Here is a 14,033-nt window from a genome sequence, read left to right on the forward strand (position 1 = left end):
ATAAAGCCTCGTTGTAATTTTTACAATTAATTACAAATAGTTATAGGGATTTTGGCATACTTCATATGAAAGTTAAGGATTGAACTCAAAACACACTGACACCAAGTAATTCTTTATGCCAAGCACAAACATTGCTTCTAACAACTCAGACCCATTTGAACATATTTAGTAATATGTCGAAAACTATTTCTAGAGCTCCTATCATATGTAATGTTTTCCCCAAGATACTTCCCCAAGCTTGAAGCTTCTCTTAACTCCGTATGTTGCATAATCTCCCCTCAAAATTGAGGATCTGCATTAGCTGGAAAAAAAAATTAAGTATTTTCAACATTGATCTTTTGGCCCGAGGCATGACAAAATTGATAAAAAGCAATGTGTGATGCAGTAAGCTTGATCTATAGTGGCCTTTGCAAAAATAAGGTGAGACACCTTAGGTCATCTGTAAAAATAAGATGAGACACCTTAGGTCCCGTATGCCCTGCACGCATCGACTTCGAATAACCTGAATCAACCTGGTCAGCGATAAAATGCGACAACCGATCCATATAGATAATATGAGAAATGGGGTCACCTTGTTGAATACCTTTAGACGTGGCAAAGCTATCAAGCTTCTCCATTCCATAAAACTTTGAAAAATGAAGTTGAAATACAATGATGAATTAAATTAATTAACTCCTCAGGAAACTTACAATCCCAAATGCATTGAGTAACAAAATTCCAATTCAGCCTATCATATTTTATGAGAACAATATATTTGACGGCACATAGTACGAAAGAAGATTCATATTTTTGAAATAAATCTAAAATAAGATTTGATTCAGATTTATGATTGAAGAAAATCTTTGACCAAGTTGAAAAGAAGATACAGTCAAATATTTTTGAAAAAAAAAATCTAAAATAAGATTTTATTATGATTTATGATTGAAGAAACTTTTTGACCAAGTTGAAAACCAGATATGATCAAGATTTGATCAACATTTATCACAAGATATGAGTTATTTACAAGAAGATTTGATCAAGATTTATCTACAACAAAATATGAATATCAATCTGAAAAATTTACAAACTCAATCTGAATAAAATACGAACAGAATCAATCTGAATAATTTACAAAGTCAATCTGAACAAAATACGAAGAAGAAAAAAATCAATCTAGAATAACTGCTCATATAGGATTCATAAATAAATAAATTGGCTAAAGAACATACTATCTAAAATCATCTTCTTCATAATTATTTTTCAATAAGATCATTGTTGACCAAGCTAGGAATGAAAATACAATTCAGAATTAAACAAGGACTAAATTGAAGCCCTAATTTTATCTATAAATAGATAAACAAGACTGAAGAAAAAGATCATCGAAAAATCAGAAAAGAGTAGAAGAACTCAAGCTCAAAATCCCAAATTCATCTTAGAGCACAAAGAAAGAAACACTTGTTCGAATGATAAATATTTACTAAGTGTTTTTCCAATAGTATGATAGTCATTGTTAAAATCAACTTGTTAGAAGCAACTACTCAAGTCCTAAACTTTGTAATCAACCCCGATAATGGTGTTTGTGTCCTTCAACAATTTGGGGTTGTCAGATTTTATGGAGAAGACTTGACTAGTAGAGTCAAGGTGTGTGTGTGTTTCTCAAAACTTTGGGAATGTCAAGCTGGTTGAGAAGACTAGCTTATAGGGTCAGGTGTTTTTTAATTCAAGTTGTTGAATTAGTGGATTAAATCCTTTTGAGTAAAGGGACTGTATATAGCCAAGTTAGTGGTGAACCATGATAAATTACTTGTGTCACTTTATTCATGCACTCCTTAGCTTTGTTATTGCTTCTACTCTAAGTAAATCATCAAGTCTGAACCACTTTAATCAAATAAAAAAAAAATTATCAACTTAGTCAAACACAATTCAACCCCTCGCCCTTCTCGTGTTTGCACCTTCAATAAAGACCTTCTAAATTTTATTTGATTTATTTGTGTTGCATTGCTTTACTTGGAAGGATGGTGTTGTGTGTCTTTTTAATTTGATTATGTTTCTGTACTTTATGTTAAGAATAAGAAACAATAATTTTTATTGATTAGTTGTGTATGAAAATTGTTAGTTTTTGTTAATTTTAATTTAAATTGTTATGAAATTATTTTGTTTGCTTGATTAAATGTTGACTTAGTTTTTTATTTATTTTAAGATTACATTTTAAAAGTCACAAAAAAATTGATTACTAAATGTTTGTATTAATCATTTTTTTTATTTTGCTATTTTCTAAATTATTGTGAAGATTAAAAGAAATTTGACGGAGTTACGAGGAGTTGAAGACATGACATCGACTTCTTTTGTATTTGTAACAATTATAATCTGACAGAGTTGTGAGTAGTCCTTTAATTAATTATTGTATTTGTATTTTAACAATTATAATTTTGTTACTTTAAATAGTTAGACTAAATGAATAGAAAAAATTAGTCATCTCTATTGTTTGTTATTTTATGCGATCTATTGTTCATTGTTTTTCTTATCAATGTAGATAATTGTTTATTTTACCTCAATTAAAAAGATTGTCACCGTTGTGATTTATTTAGTGATTTAAGTGTTAGATGCATGTTTCTTATATAATATTGTGAAAGTTGTTATAAATCAATCTTGTGTATAAGATTTTGAAATTAATATAAATTTTAAGTGTGTCTTGCAACTAAGTTTTGATTATAGGTAATAGCATTTGAGCAAGTGTACTGAATCGTTGCAAGTAATAATAAAACGATAGTATCGAGTGTCGAATTCAAAGATTGCGTTTTACTATTGAATTATATTTAATTACTACAATTGAACAAAAAGTTTCCAAATTGATTGAAATAATATTTAAAATTAACAATGGTAATAAAATTGATCCTTTATAATGAGAAAAATGTCAAGGATGAGTTTCACTTCGAATCCAACCTTGGTGCCTAATTTGATCCTAGTTACTGAATTTCTTTATTGAATTATTACCGAATTCTCTTTATTATTCTTGCCTTAATGTCTTAGTGACAGAATCTTTAATTCCAAAGTAACCCCTAATTCCTCAGTAGATTTTAGATTATAATTAAGCATTACTGTACATGAATTATCTTGTTAAACTATTGTCTTTGTAACTAATTTAATTGGTTTCATGACCTGTATCTATCCCTAGACTACAAATTCATGATTTTCTCATCTCAAGCATTCGTAAAGCCCACTTCCTTTTCAAAATACAAATAGTAGAATATTTTAATGTTGATCAAGCAATAAAAAGCATTAAGCACAAAGATGAGAAAAATAATTCAATAAACTCATTCATATAACTAGAAATTAAATCAGAAAAATAAGGGTTTCATCTGGTTACACTCATCCCTAACAAATACGGTTTAGTTACTCATGACAGAGATGCAAAAGATAGAGATTAAAGAAGAATTACAAGAATGATTCATGGATGATTCTTGATAAAACTGCTCCAATGGTGTTAGAAACGCCCGTCTTTGAGTTTCTATGTTAGGGCACAAGTCTCTCAACTTCCCAATAGTAAAAAAGATCCCTAAAAAGTGAAAAATAGCACTTTAAATGAATGTTGTCGCGTCCACGCGCCTCAGGCGCAGAAAACGTGCTTCAGGCGCGCGCTGGCAGTGCTGAAATGCAAGAAATGCGCCTTAGTCGCGGCTGTTGCGCTTCAGGCGCACATCATCTGATGTCTGACTTATACTGCATTTTTCTCCTCTTTCGAGTCTGAATTTGGTTCCGGTGTCTTCGTGGAAGTTGTACCTATAGACCTTAGCTTTCATTTAAACTTGGTTTGACTCCAATTGGACATCTACAATTCCAGATATGGCTGAAATACTCCACATAGGTCATGTTGATTTCTCACCAAAGTTCAGCACTACGCTAAAACAAAATAACACGCAAAACTCCGAAAAATCTCTACTTAATCAAGGAAATATGAACATAAACATTTCATTAAATCAAAGAAATAAAATTAAAAAAATATATCAAATAAATCCTTAAATTAACTAATGAATAAAAGATAAATAAGACTAAAAACAATAAAAATATGCATATGATGAAGAGTCATCAATAGGTTATAGTTTGCAACTACCTAATGCTTGGAGCATCACACACATTAGTCTATTTTTCACATAGGGTAGCAAACCAATATGTTTATCTTTTCTTTATTTTTAATAAAGAGGATGAATGCAATGATTACTTGTTTATTGTTGTTTTATATTATTGCGTTAGTTATCATGCTCAAATGTTATAAAGAGATGATTAAATCTAGACGATACAATTATATATGGATGGTTATGATTTAAAGTAGTTTAAGCGACATATGACCACTTGAAAAAGTCACATGATTTTTTGTTTTAATCTTAATCATTCATAATATTATTGATGGTTAAGATTTACTTCTCTCATCTCTCATTATAACATATTCTCTCATTTCATATATTCTTATATGTTCAAGAGAATTTATATTCTAGATTTAACTATGATATGAAAGTGTAAAAATGTTTCTTTTCACTATGATATGAAACCGATTGATATCATTGAGTTGTTATATGCGTTTATATTTGTAATTCTTAAAGGTGTAAAATAATTTAAATATCACTTTATTTGTATGACTTAGGTGAAACTTGTTGAATAATTAGTGACATAATTTAAACTTTATTTTTAAAAATTAAATTGGAAAGACATTGTTTGAAAAGCTAACTGAATTTATATGCTATATTTTATCTGCATATTTTAGTGAATAATGTAAGACCCATAATTTTAAAGTATACTTTATGTATTTTTGTGTATTTTGGATTTTGGCTCGGAGGCTTTTTAGCCAAAGTTAATAATATTTTGGAGTTTATATGATCAAAAAGATATTTTGATGCCGTTTAGAATTACTCGTCGATAAATAAATTAAATTAACTGCGGTGAATCTTTTACGAAGAATTTAATGCGTTATGGGTGAAATGGTAATTTAACAAATATCTAGTTATTTTGAGATATTTGTTAGAAGTTATTAATATATATATATATATATATATATACCTATTTGTTTGGAAAGAAAAGGAAAAGAAAAGAAAAGGATATGAAAAGGAAAGAAGGAAAAAGGAAGAAAGGAAAAAGAAAGGAAAGAAAGAGAAAGGAAAGAAAAAGTAAAATTTCATCTTCTTCCTCTGTTACCTCTACGCGTGACCCCTTTCTCCCTCCATCCTCCATTTTTCGTTTTCTTTGCTTCCTTTCTTCAAGATTAGAAACCCAAGGCTTGGTGGGTGATAGGATAAGGATTTCTTAAATTCACTCTCCCTTGTTGATTTGAAAACGAAGAAAAACGGTGTTAGGGATTTTAAAACCGTCAAACACAAACCTCCCCGTTTCATCTAGATCTAAGCTTCATTTCGCGAAGAGATAGAAGGGAAAGTTGCTCACCACCACACTACGGTGCTAGTGAACAAACTTTGGAAGCAACGTCGCGAGCGGAGATTTTACCGAATTTACTCGCGGTACCGGGAACGCACGTTAAAGCTATCGTTAAGGTAAGGGCTCCTTCCAAACTTCTAGTTTGCATTTAGGGACTTATATGTGATTGTGTGGAAATGAATTTGTTAGGGTTGAAGTGTTGATTTGGGGGAAAATGAATCTAAGGCTTTATGGGTAAAATCTTAGAGTTAGGTTTTGGTTTTATTGATGAATGTTTCGTGAAAAATGAATTTAAACTCATTTATGTATGATTTTGAGTAAACGAAACTTGTTGTGTTTGAGTGGTGGATTGTGTTGATTTGTCTTTGTCGTATTTGACGTGTTCTCAGTTAATACCGATGAAATTTGATGTGTTTTGGTGTAGATTGTGGATTGAATTTGATAATATGTTTGAGTTTGTTTTGTTGTGGAATTTGAAAACCATTAGAGTTAAACGAGTATTAAAAATGGGGAATCTTTTAATATCTGCATTTGCTTAACGATTGTTGTGGATGGAGTCAGTATACGCTCATGCATTTTCATGCTTTTTGTAAAACGTGCAGACCCGTGATAGGTGGCACCTTGATAAATAGTACTTTGGCCTGTGATAGGCGGTACATTTACAATTTACGTTCTTTTTAGTAAACCATGCAGACCCGTGATAGGTGGCACCTCGGTAAACGATACGGGCCCGTGATAGGCAGTACGTTTATGGTTTTCGCTTTTTTGTAAATTGTGCAGACCCGTGATAGGTGGCACCTTGGTAAATAGTACTTTGGCCTGTGATAGGCGGTACATTTACAATTTACGTTCTTTTTAGTAAACCATGCAGACCCGTGATAGGTGGCACCTCGGTAAACGATACGGGCCCGTGATAGGCAGTACGTTTATGGTTTTCGCTTTTTTGTAAATTGTGCAGACCCGTGATAGGTGGCACCTTGGTAAATAGTACTTTGGCCTGTGATAGGCGGTACATTTACAATTTACGTTCTTTTTAGTAAACCATGCAGACCCGTGATAGGTGGCACCTCGGTAAACGATACGGGCCCGTGATAGGCAGTACGTTTATGGTTTTCGCTTTTTTGTAAATTGTGCAGACCCGTGATAGGTGGCACCTTGGTAAATAGTACTTTGGCCTGTGATAGGCGGTACATTTACAATTTACGTTCTTTTTAGTAAACCATGCAGACCCGTGATAGGTGGCACCTCGGTAAACGATACGGGCCCGTGATAGGCAGTACGTTTATGGTTTTCGCTTTTTTGTAAATTGTGCAGACCCGTGATAGGTGGCACCTTGGTAAATAGTACTTTGGCCTGTGATAGGCGGTACATTTACAATTTACGTTCTTTTTAGTAAACCATGCAGACCCGTGATAGGTGGCACCTCGGTAAACGATACGGGCCCGTGATAGGCAGTACGTTTATGGTTTACGCTTTTTAGTAAATCGTGTAGACCCGTGATAGGTGGCACCTCGGTAATTGATACTTTGGCCTGCGATAGGCGGTACAATTATGATTTACGGCCCTTCGAGGAGGGTTTTGGTTTGGAATTCTGAGTCCATGCATTTTGGCATATACGCATTGCATTAGGGTGCTTGGCACGCGAGTCGTGTTTGATTCAAGTTTATGATTGAGTATTTTGAATTTGAGTTGTCGTGGTAATTGTGTTGAAATTGCTAAGTGATAAGAATTGTTTATTGTGTGTAAGTGTGATGGGTTGTAAAACTATTTCGAAACTCAATTTGTCTTGGTGGTCGTGTGGGAATTGCTAAGTGTTAAGATGTGGAATTGTGTATGAATGTGATTGAGTTAGTTTATGTATTTTTGGAAGAATAAGCAGAGAAATCGATTTCCCAATCGATTTGATGAGTTGCAGAGACTTCACAAATTTGACAAAATCGATTTCGCAATATGTTTTTCAAAACCTTTTAAGAAATCGATTTGGAAATCGATTTGCAGAAAGACAGGAACTCAGCAAAACTGACAAAATCGATTTGGCAATCGATTGGCATTAATACCGGGGCTCAGACATTCATTCAATCGATTTCCCAATCGATTGAATTGAGCCCAGAGTTCAAATTTTACAAAAACCCTTCATCCAAATCGATTCCCAATCGATTGGCCCAGTGAAAATTCTTATTTTGAGTTAGATAACAGATTGCTCATTGATTTATCAATGTCGTGGTTAGTTATGTATTACTTGATGGATTGAGAACTTTATTTTGATTTCATTTTTATTTGGCAAGTGTTATATGAACTTTTAGCATATGGAAAACCCTTTTAAGGTGCATGCTTAGTTGAAAGGTTATTTTGTGCATTTAAAAACTTGAATGTTATGTGTTAACTGTTAATTTCGGTTGGTGACCCTTTACAACTATTGTGGAAATCCGGGCTTTGCCCTCAGATGAGAGCCAGGACGATCCTACCGGTTCGTACCCTACGGATGGGAATGTAGATGGGAATGCTTGACTGGAGCTATGTAGGAGGATCTCGCGGGGCGCGTGGAGATCACTCAGGGTGTATAGTTTTTTGGTAGAATGATCAGATTAGGTTGATGTATAGGGACTAGACGTCTTTCTTTTTGGGTCGCAGTTATTTTAATTTGGAAAACTGTACCTATACTAATATTATCTGTTGACATTTTATTATGATGGGGTCTATGCACCACTTTTTGAAGTGTAAATACTTTGGATTCGTATTTCAAAACTTTTCCACTGCTTGTAAATTATGTTGACTTATTTGTCGTTGTGTTACGACTTAAATATTTATTCAAGGGTATTTTGCTTAATTATTCTTTGTTTCATGAGTTTGTTTTTGAAAGAAAAAAAATACACCCTCGCTTTGAAAATCGGGGTGTTACAAATAACTATGGTATTATTTTGTAATTAAAATGTTAAATGTGGTATGTGTTTAATTAATTTATTGTACAATGTTAATTTATCATGCTGGGCTAATTTGTTCTTGACATGATGTGCTTTATTAAGTTGTGAATGCCTTAAATATTTTGAGCATATTTTTAGGGACTAAATTTGAATTTTGAAAAAAGAAAAATTAAATATTAGTTCATTTATCATTTACCACAAATTTCAAGGATGCAATGTTTTTAACGAGGAAAAAATTATAACACAACAAATTTTATAATAAACTATTCAATTAATTAAAAAAAAATTAAAAGAATTAAGTTGATATTAAAAATGTTTTTAAATATATGTTGATAAATATTGTGATTAATTTTCTCTATATGTGTGCTAGCTATAGTATGATAATTTTATACATATTTAATTTAGTGGTTAAAATAAATTTTTAATATTACAATTATTTATTCATTTTATTTATTTATTTTGAAAACAGTAATTTAATATCAATATTTTCGAGGATTATATTTTAGCTATGGTTGAGTAGAACAGGCGAATGTTTTTTTTTTTTTTTTTTTTTTAATTTTAAAATAAATGTTTAGTAAAGAAATGTACTAAATACATAACATATTGAACTCTCTTTCTTTGTTTAGACGGCTTTGCCTCTTTTTATGTTCAGGCGCATGCTATTTGGCTCCTGTCTGCAAAACATGAATCAACTATCCTTCTTCATTGTGCCATTGTAAATTTGTAAATAAAAAATGAAAACCTTTTCTCTCAAATTTATTCTCGTAGTCTTTTTGTCATTTGAATCGAACTTAACCATCTTCCTGCACAAAAACCATTGAATTCATTTTTGGTATCGGTTTCATCGAACTTGCTCCATTACACAAGAAACAGCCGCATTTGTTTTCTTGGGCGAGCTACTTTATGCCATTTTCGGCCACCACAACCGTTGTTTGGAAAAAATGAACATTTTTTTTGAATTTCTCTCATCAAAACCTTTAAGAAGCACTATTCATTTATTTGTTTCAATGAAGTTAATGTCGGATTCTTTCAGCACTCTGACGTGTCGGTGAAACTTTTTATGACTATATGTTTTGCATCATTTTTCTTGTTTTTGTTTCTAACTTTTTTTATAATCATTTAATGCTAATTTTTATGCTATTTTTAATTTATCAATTGTGTACCGATGACTCTACCAACTCGTAGCTAATTTTTTGAAGTAATTTTTATGCTATTTTTAATTTATGCTTTGATGGTTTCACGCCATATATTCAAGTTTCATCTACACCTTATTCTAGTTGGTATATTATTATTATCCTTTACAATCTTCCACAAACATGTGCATGTTTAAAGCTTATATATTATTAGCCGCTATAACACCAGGACCATCTAATATCACATCAAGTATTGATATTTATTTACAACCACTGATTGTTGATATAAAGAGGTTGTGGAATAGTGTTTTAACATATGATATTGCTCGAAAACAAAATTTTATTATGAGAGCAGCTTTGATGTGGACCATTAATGATTTTCCAACATACGAGATGATTTTTGAATGTGGTATACGTAGTAAATTAGCATATTCTATTTGTATGGAAGATAATAAGGCATTTGCATTGAAATTTGATGGGAAGGCATCTTGGTTTGACTCGCATTGTGGGTTTTTACTTTGCGATCATCCATTTAGAAGAAATAAAAATGAATTTGTTAAGGATATTGCTAAAAGTTGTGGACCTCCCATTTGATTGACATCTGAACAAGTTTGTGATCGAGTTAAAGATGTATCGAAGGTTGAAATCTCATATGGTGTTGTTTCAAAACCTCATGGTTATGTTTGACTGCACAGTTGAACAAAACGATGTATTTTTTGGGATCTTCTTATTGGAAAGATAACCTTTTAAGACATAATCTCGATGTTATGTATATTGAGAAAACTTTTTTGACAATATATTTAATATTGTGATGAATATCAAAGAAAAGACTAAAGACAATGACAAAGGTCAGAAAGACTTAGTTCTTTATTGCAGAAAAAATGATTTGTTGTTAGTGGAACATTCGAATGCTAAAATCATAAAACCACGAGCAAATACTTTAACTTCTGTTGAAGAAAAAGTTGTTTGTAGGTGGATAAAATAACTCAATATTCTAGATGGTTGTTCTTTTAATTTTACAAGATGCATTTATGTGAAAAATGGAAGGATGAATGGAATGAAAAGTTATGATTGTCAAATATTTGTGGAATGTTTACTTCCAATTGCATATATTTATCTGCCTACACATATATTAAATCCACTTGTTGAGGTGAGTCAATTTTTTTAAAATTTGTGTTCTTCAACATTGAGAGAGGATGATCTGATCATAATGGAAAATGATATGTCTTCGATATTGTTCAAGTTGGAGAGAATACTCCCATTGGGTTTTTTGATTCCATGGAGCATCCCCTTATGCATCTTGTTAATACAAAATATCAATTTAATGTTTTGATGATAATTAAACAAATTAAAGAATTCTAATTATGATTATAGGTGTTTTGATATTTAACATGTGTATTTGAGTGTATTAAAAAAGATAGGTATCAAATCATACAAAGCAGAACTCATTAAAATCAAGAAAGCAGAAAACAGTGAAACGAAGATTGATCCTGGATTATTGCTGAAGAACGATCTTCGTTTATGACATAAATAAGAAAAATTGTTTCCTTGTGAAAGATTGAATCCTGGAAACATCATTGATCTCATATCTTCATCTAGAATAAGCAAGGATCAATCTAAGTCATGATTATTCAAGAATTTTGCAGAATCAAAGACATGCTCAAATTTAAGACTAAAGCAAGATCATTCTTCAAGTGAGGCAAGTGCAAGTACAAAGGTACATGCTGTAAAGTACAAAGGTACATGATGAAAAGTGCACTACTGAATATACTTGTCATCTAGACCTGCACATGTGACTGAAATACAAGTACTCAACTCAGAACAACTGACATAAACTCAAGTACAAGTCAGCTCATCATCAACCAATTCGACGAACGATCTTGGATGTCAAGAACGTTCCTGGTTTCAGCATAATCAATCCTGCTTTATGACTGACTTTATCCAACCACTTCTTTATGACAATTGGCCCTTTCTTAACGGATATATGAGCTGTCCCAAAGGTCGATTGAAGCCTATAAATACAGCTTAAAGATAAAGAACAATATACAACTCAAAATGCCAAGAAAAGCATCAATCATTCAATCACACTCAAGTGTTTCGAAATCATTCTTTAGCTTGCAGTTTCTAAAACTTTGAGTTGAGTTAGAATCAGTACCAACTGAGTCCGATTTACAGAGTCTATTTCTCAAACAAGAGTTGAGCAATACCCAAATTTTAAACCTTCTCTAAATCATCACTTTGTAAACTCAAGGTTATTTTGTTAACATAAACTTGAGTAGTGTGTAAAATTCTTTTATGTTTTAAAAGGTAGTTCGAAAAAATCCTTTCTGAAATAGTTAAGGTAAACTCGAAGAAATCCTTTCTAGGTAGAAAGGTAGAAATAATGTAAAGATCAAGATTGATCTGTGAAAAATTGTGCAACAACCAAGAACAACCTTGCCTTTGAGCACATAGTGGAAAAGCTCATATTTGTGAGGACTGGACGTAATCCGTGTTTGGGTGAACCAGGATACATGCTTGCATGATTATCTCTATCTCTATCTCTGTTTATTTTATGCTATACAATCAGATTTCATATTGATTAATTTTGATATTGTTGTTTTCTACTAACCAAGATCAATCTTCGTTTATAACCAAGATCAATCTTGAGTCAAACTTTCAGTTTTAAACAGGAATTTTTTAAAAGAGGCAATTAAAATTCAAACCTCCTTCCTTATAATTGACTTTGTTACTTCAATTGATATCAGAGTCAGTCTCTAAGGATTAAGCACACAAAATGTGTTAGAGAAAAGATTCAGGAAGAAAAAAGTCAAAAGCTAAATACATAGCTGAAGGAGGGTCTTCAAACAGATCACCATAGTTTGATGGTTCAGATTATTATTTCTGGAAGGGCAAAATGCAATTGTTCCTAAAGTCACAAGATACTGGTATGTGGAGAATCATCACAGATGGAGACTTCATACCAAGAGTAGATCAAAACGATCCAGCATCGGCTAAAAAGAAAGAAATAGATTGGACAACAGATGAAAAGTCTAAGGTACTCCTAAACTCAAAAGCTCAATTATTTATATCATGTGCCTTAAGTAGGGATGAAAGTGAAAGAGTAGATGAATGTGATACTGCCAAGAAGGTATGGGACACATTGCAAATTCACCATGAAGGAACAAGCCATGTTAAGGAAACAAGAATTGACGTCGGTATTCGAAAGTTCGAATTGTTTGAAATGAATGAAGGAGAAACAATCTTCAGCTAATGTAAAAAACGAAGAACGTTCTGGAGCTTTATCAAAACCAACTGAAACTCAGTTTTTTAAATCACCTTCAAAAATCACAAAACACGCTTCTTGGTCGAAAATTGGTCAGTCTAAGATAACATTTAAAACTAAGGAAAAATTAGTTTTCGAAACTAACTCCTCAGGACCCATAATCAAGTGGGTACCTAAAAATGATATAACACATCATGCAGGATGGATCTCAAAATGTCAAGAGAAGGCCATGGTTTTTGGGCAGTGGTTGTTCAAGGCATATGACAGGTGACAAGAACTGCTTCATGTCATTTATCAAAAACGATGGAGGATCCGTAACATTTGGAAACAACGACCAAGCCAAAATCAAAGGCAAGGGAACTATAGGTAAAATAAATTATGCCAAAATCAATGATGTTCAATATGTTGAAGGATTGAAACATAACATTCTCATCATTAGTCAACTCTGTGATAATGGCTTTGAAGTTATTTTTAAACCAAACATATGTGAAGTGAGAATGGCAAATTCTGGAGAAATCATATTTTCTGCATCCAGAAAGAAAAACCTTTACATTTTATACATTGAAGAATTACTAGTTGAATCTTGTCTCATGTCCATAAATAAAGACAAATGGATATGGCATAAGAGAATTGGATATTTGAGTATGAAAACAATTTCAAAACTGTCAAATTTAGATCTTGTTAGAGGACTTCCTAAAATAAATTTTGAAAAAGATAAAATATGTGAAGCTTGTACAAAGGGAAAACAAGTTAAAATTAGTTTTCATTCAAAACAGTTCATATCAACTAAAAGACCTCTTGAACTACTTCACATTGATTTATTTGGTCCCATCAAAACCGCCAGTTTAGGAGGTATGAAATATGGATTTGTAATTGTTGATGATTTTTCGAGATACACATGGGTGTTATTTTTGAAACAAAAAGATGATGCATTTGATGCATTCAAATTTTTTTGTGAAAAGGTTCAAAATGAAAAGGAATCCAAAGTCATCAATGTAAGAAGTGATCATGGAGGTGAATTCATTAATGCATCCTTCAAAACATTTTTTGATGAACTTGGCATTTCTCATAATCTATCTTGTGCAAGAACTCCTTAAAAAATGGAGCTGTTGAAAGAAAAAATAGAACCTTGCAAGAAATGGGAAGAACGATCTTAGAAGAATCCAATGTTGAAAAATATTTATGGACTGAAGCTATAAACACTTCTTGCTATATTTTGAATCGTGTTTCAATTAGAGAAATGATAAACAAAACACCCTACGAAATCTGGAAAGATAGAAAACCAAACATTTCATATTTTCACATATTTGG

At 32.1% G+C, this 14,033-nt stretch overlaps 1 protein-coding gene across 1 annotated transcript; it reads left to right on the forward strand.

Annotated features, from left to right (window-relative positions):
• Nucleotides 1-12,353: 12,353 nt before the first annotated feature.
• Nucleotides 12,354-12,710, forward strand: LOC101503261 (uncharacterized). The gene has a single exon (XM_004511197.1). The coding sequence runs from the start codon at nucleotides 12,354-12,356 to the stop codon at nucleotides 12,708-12,710; it is 357 nt and encodes a 118-aa protein (XP_004511254.1).
• The last annotated feature ends 1,323 nt before the right edge of the window (nucleotides 12,711-14,033 follow it).

The sequence above is a fragment of the Cicer arietinum genome, chromosome 7 (genome assembly GCF_000331145.2).
Source record: "Cicer arietinum cultivar CDC Frontier isolate Library 1 chromosome 7, Cicar.CDCFrontier_v2.0, whole genome shotgun sequence".
Classification (NCBI taxonomy): Eukaryota; Viridiplantae; Streptophyta; class Magnoliopsida; order Fabales; family Fabaceae; genus Cicer; species Cicer arietinum.

Coding starts and splice junctions, on each gene's coding strand:
- LOC101503261 (XM_004511197.1), top strand. CDS start 12,354: ATGCAATTGTTCCTAAAGTCACAAGATACTGGTATGTGGAGAATCATC.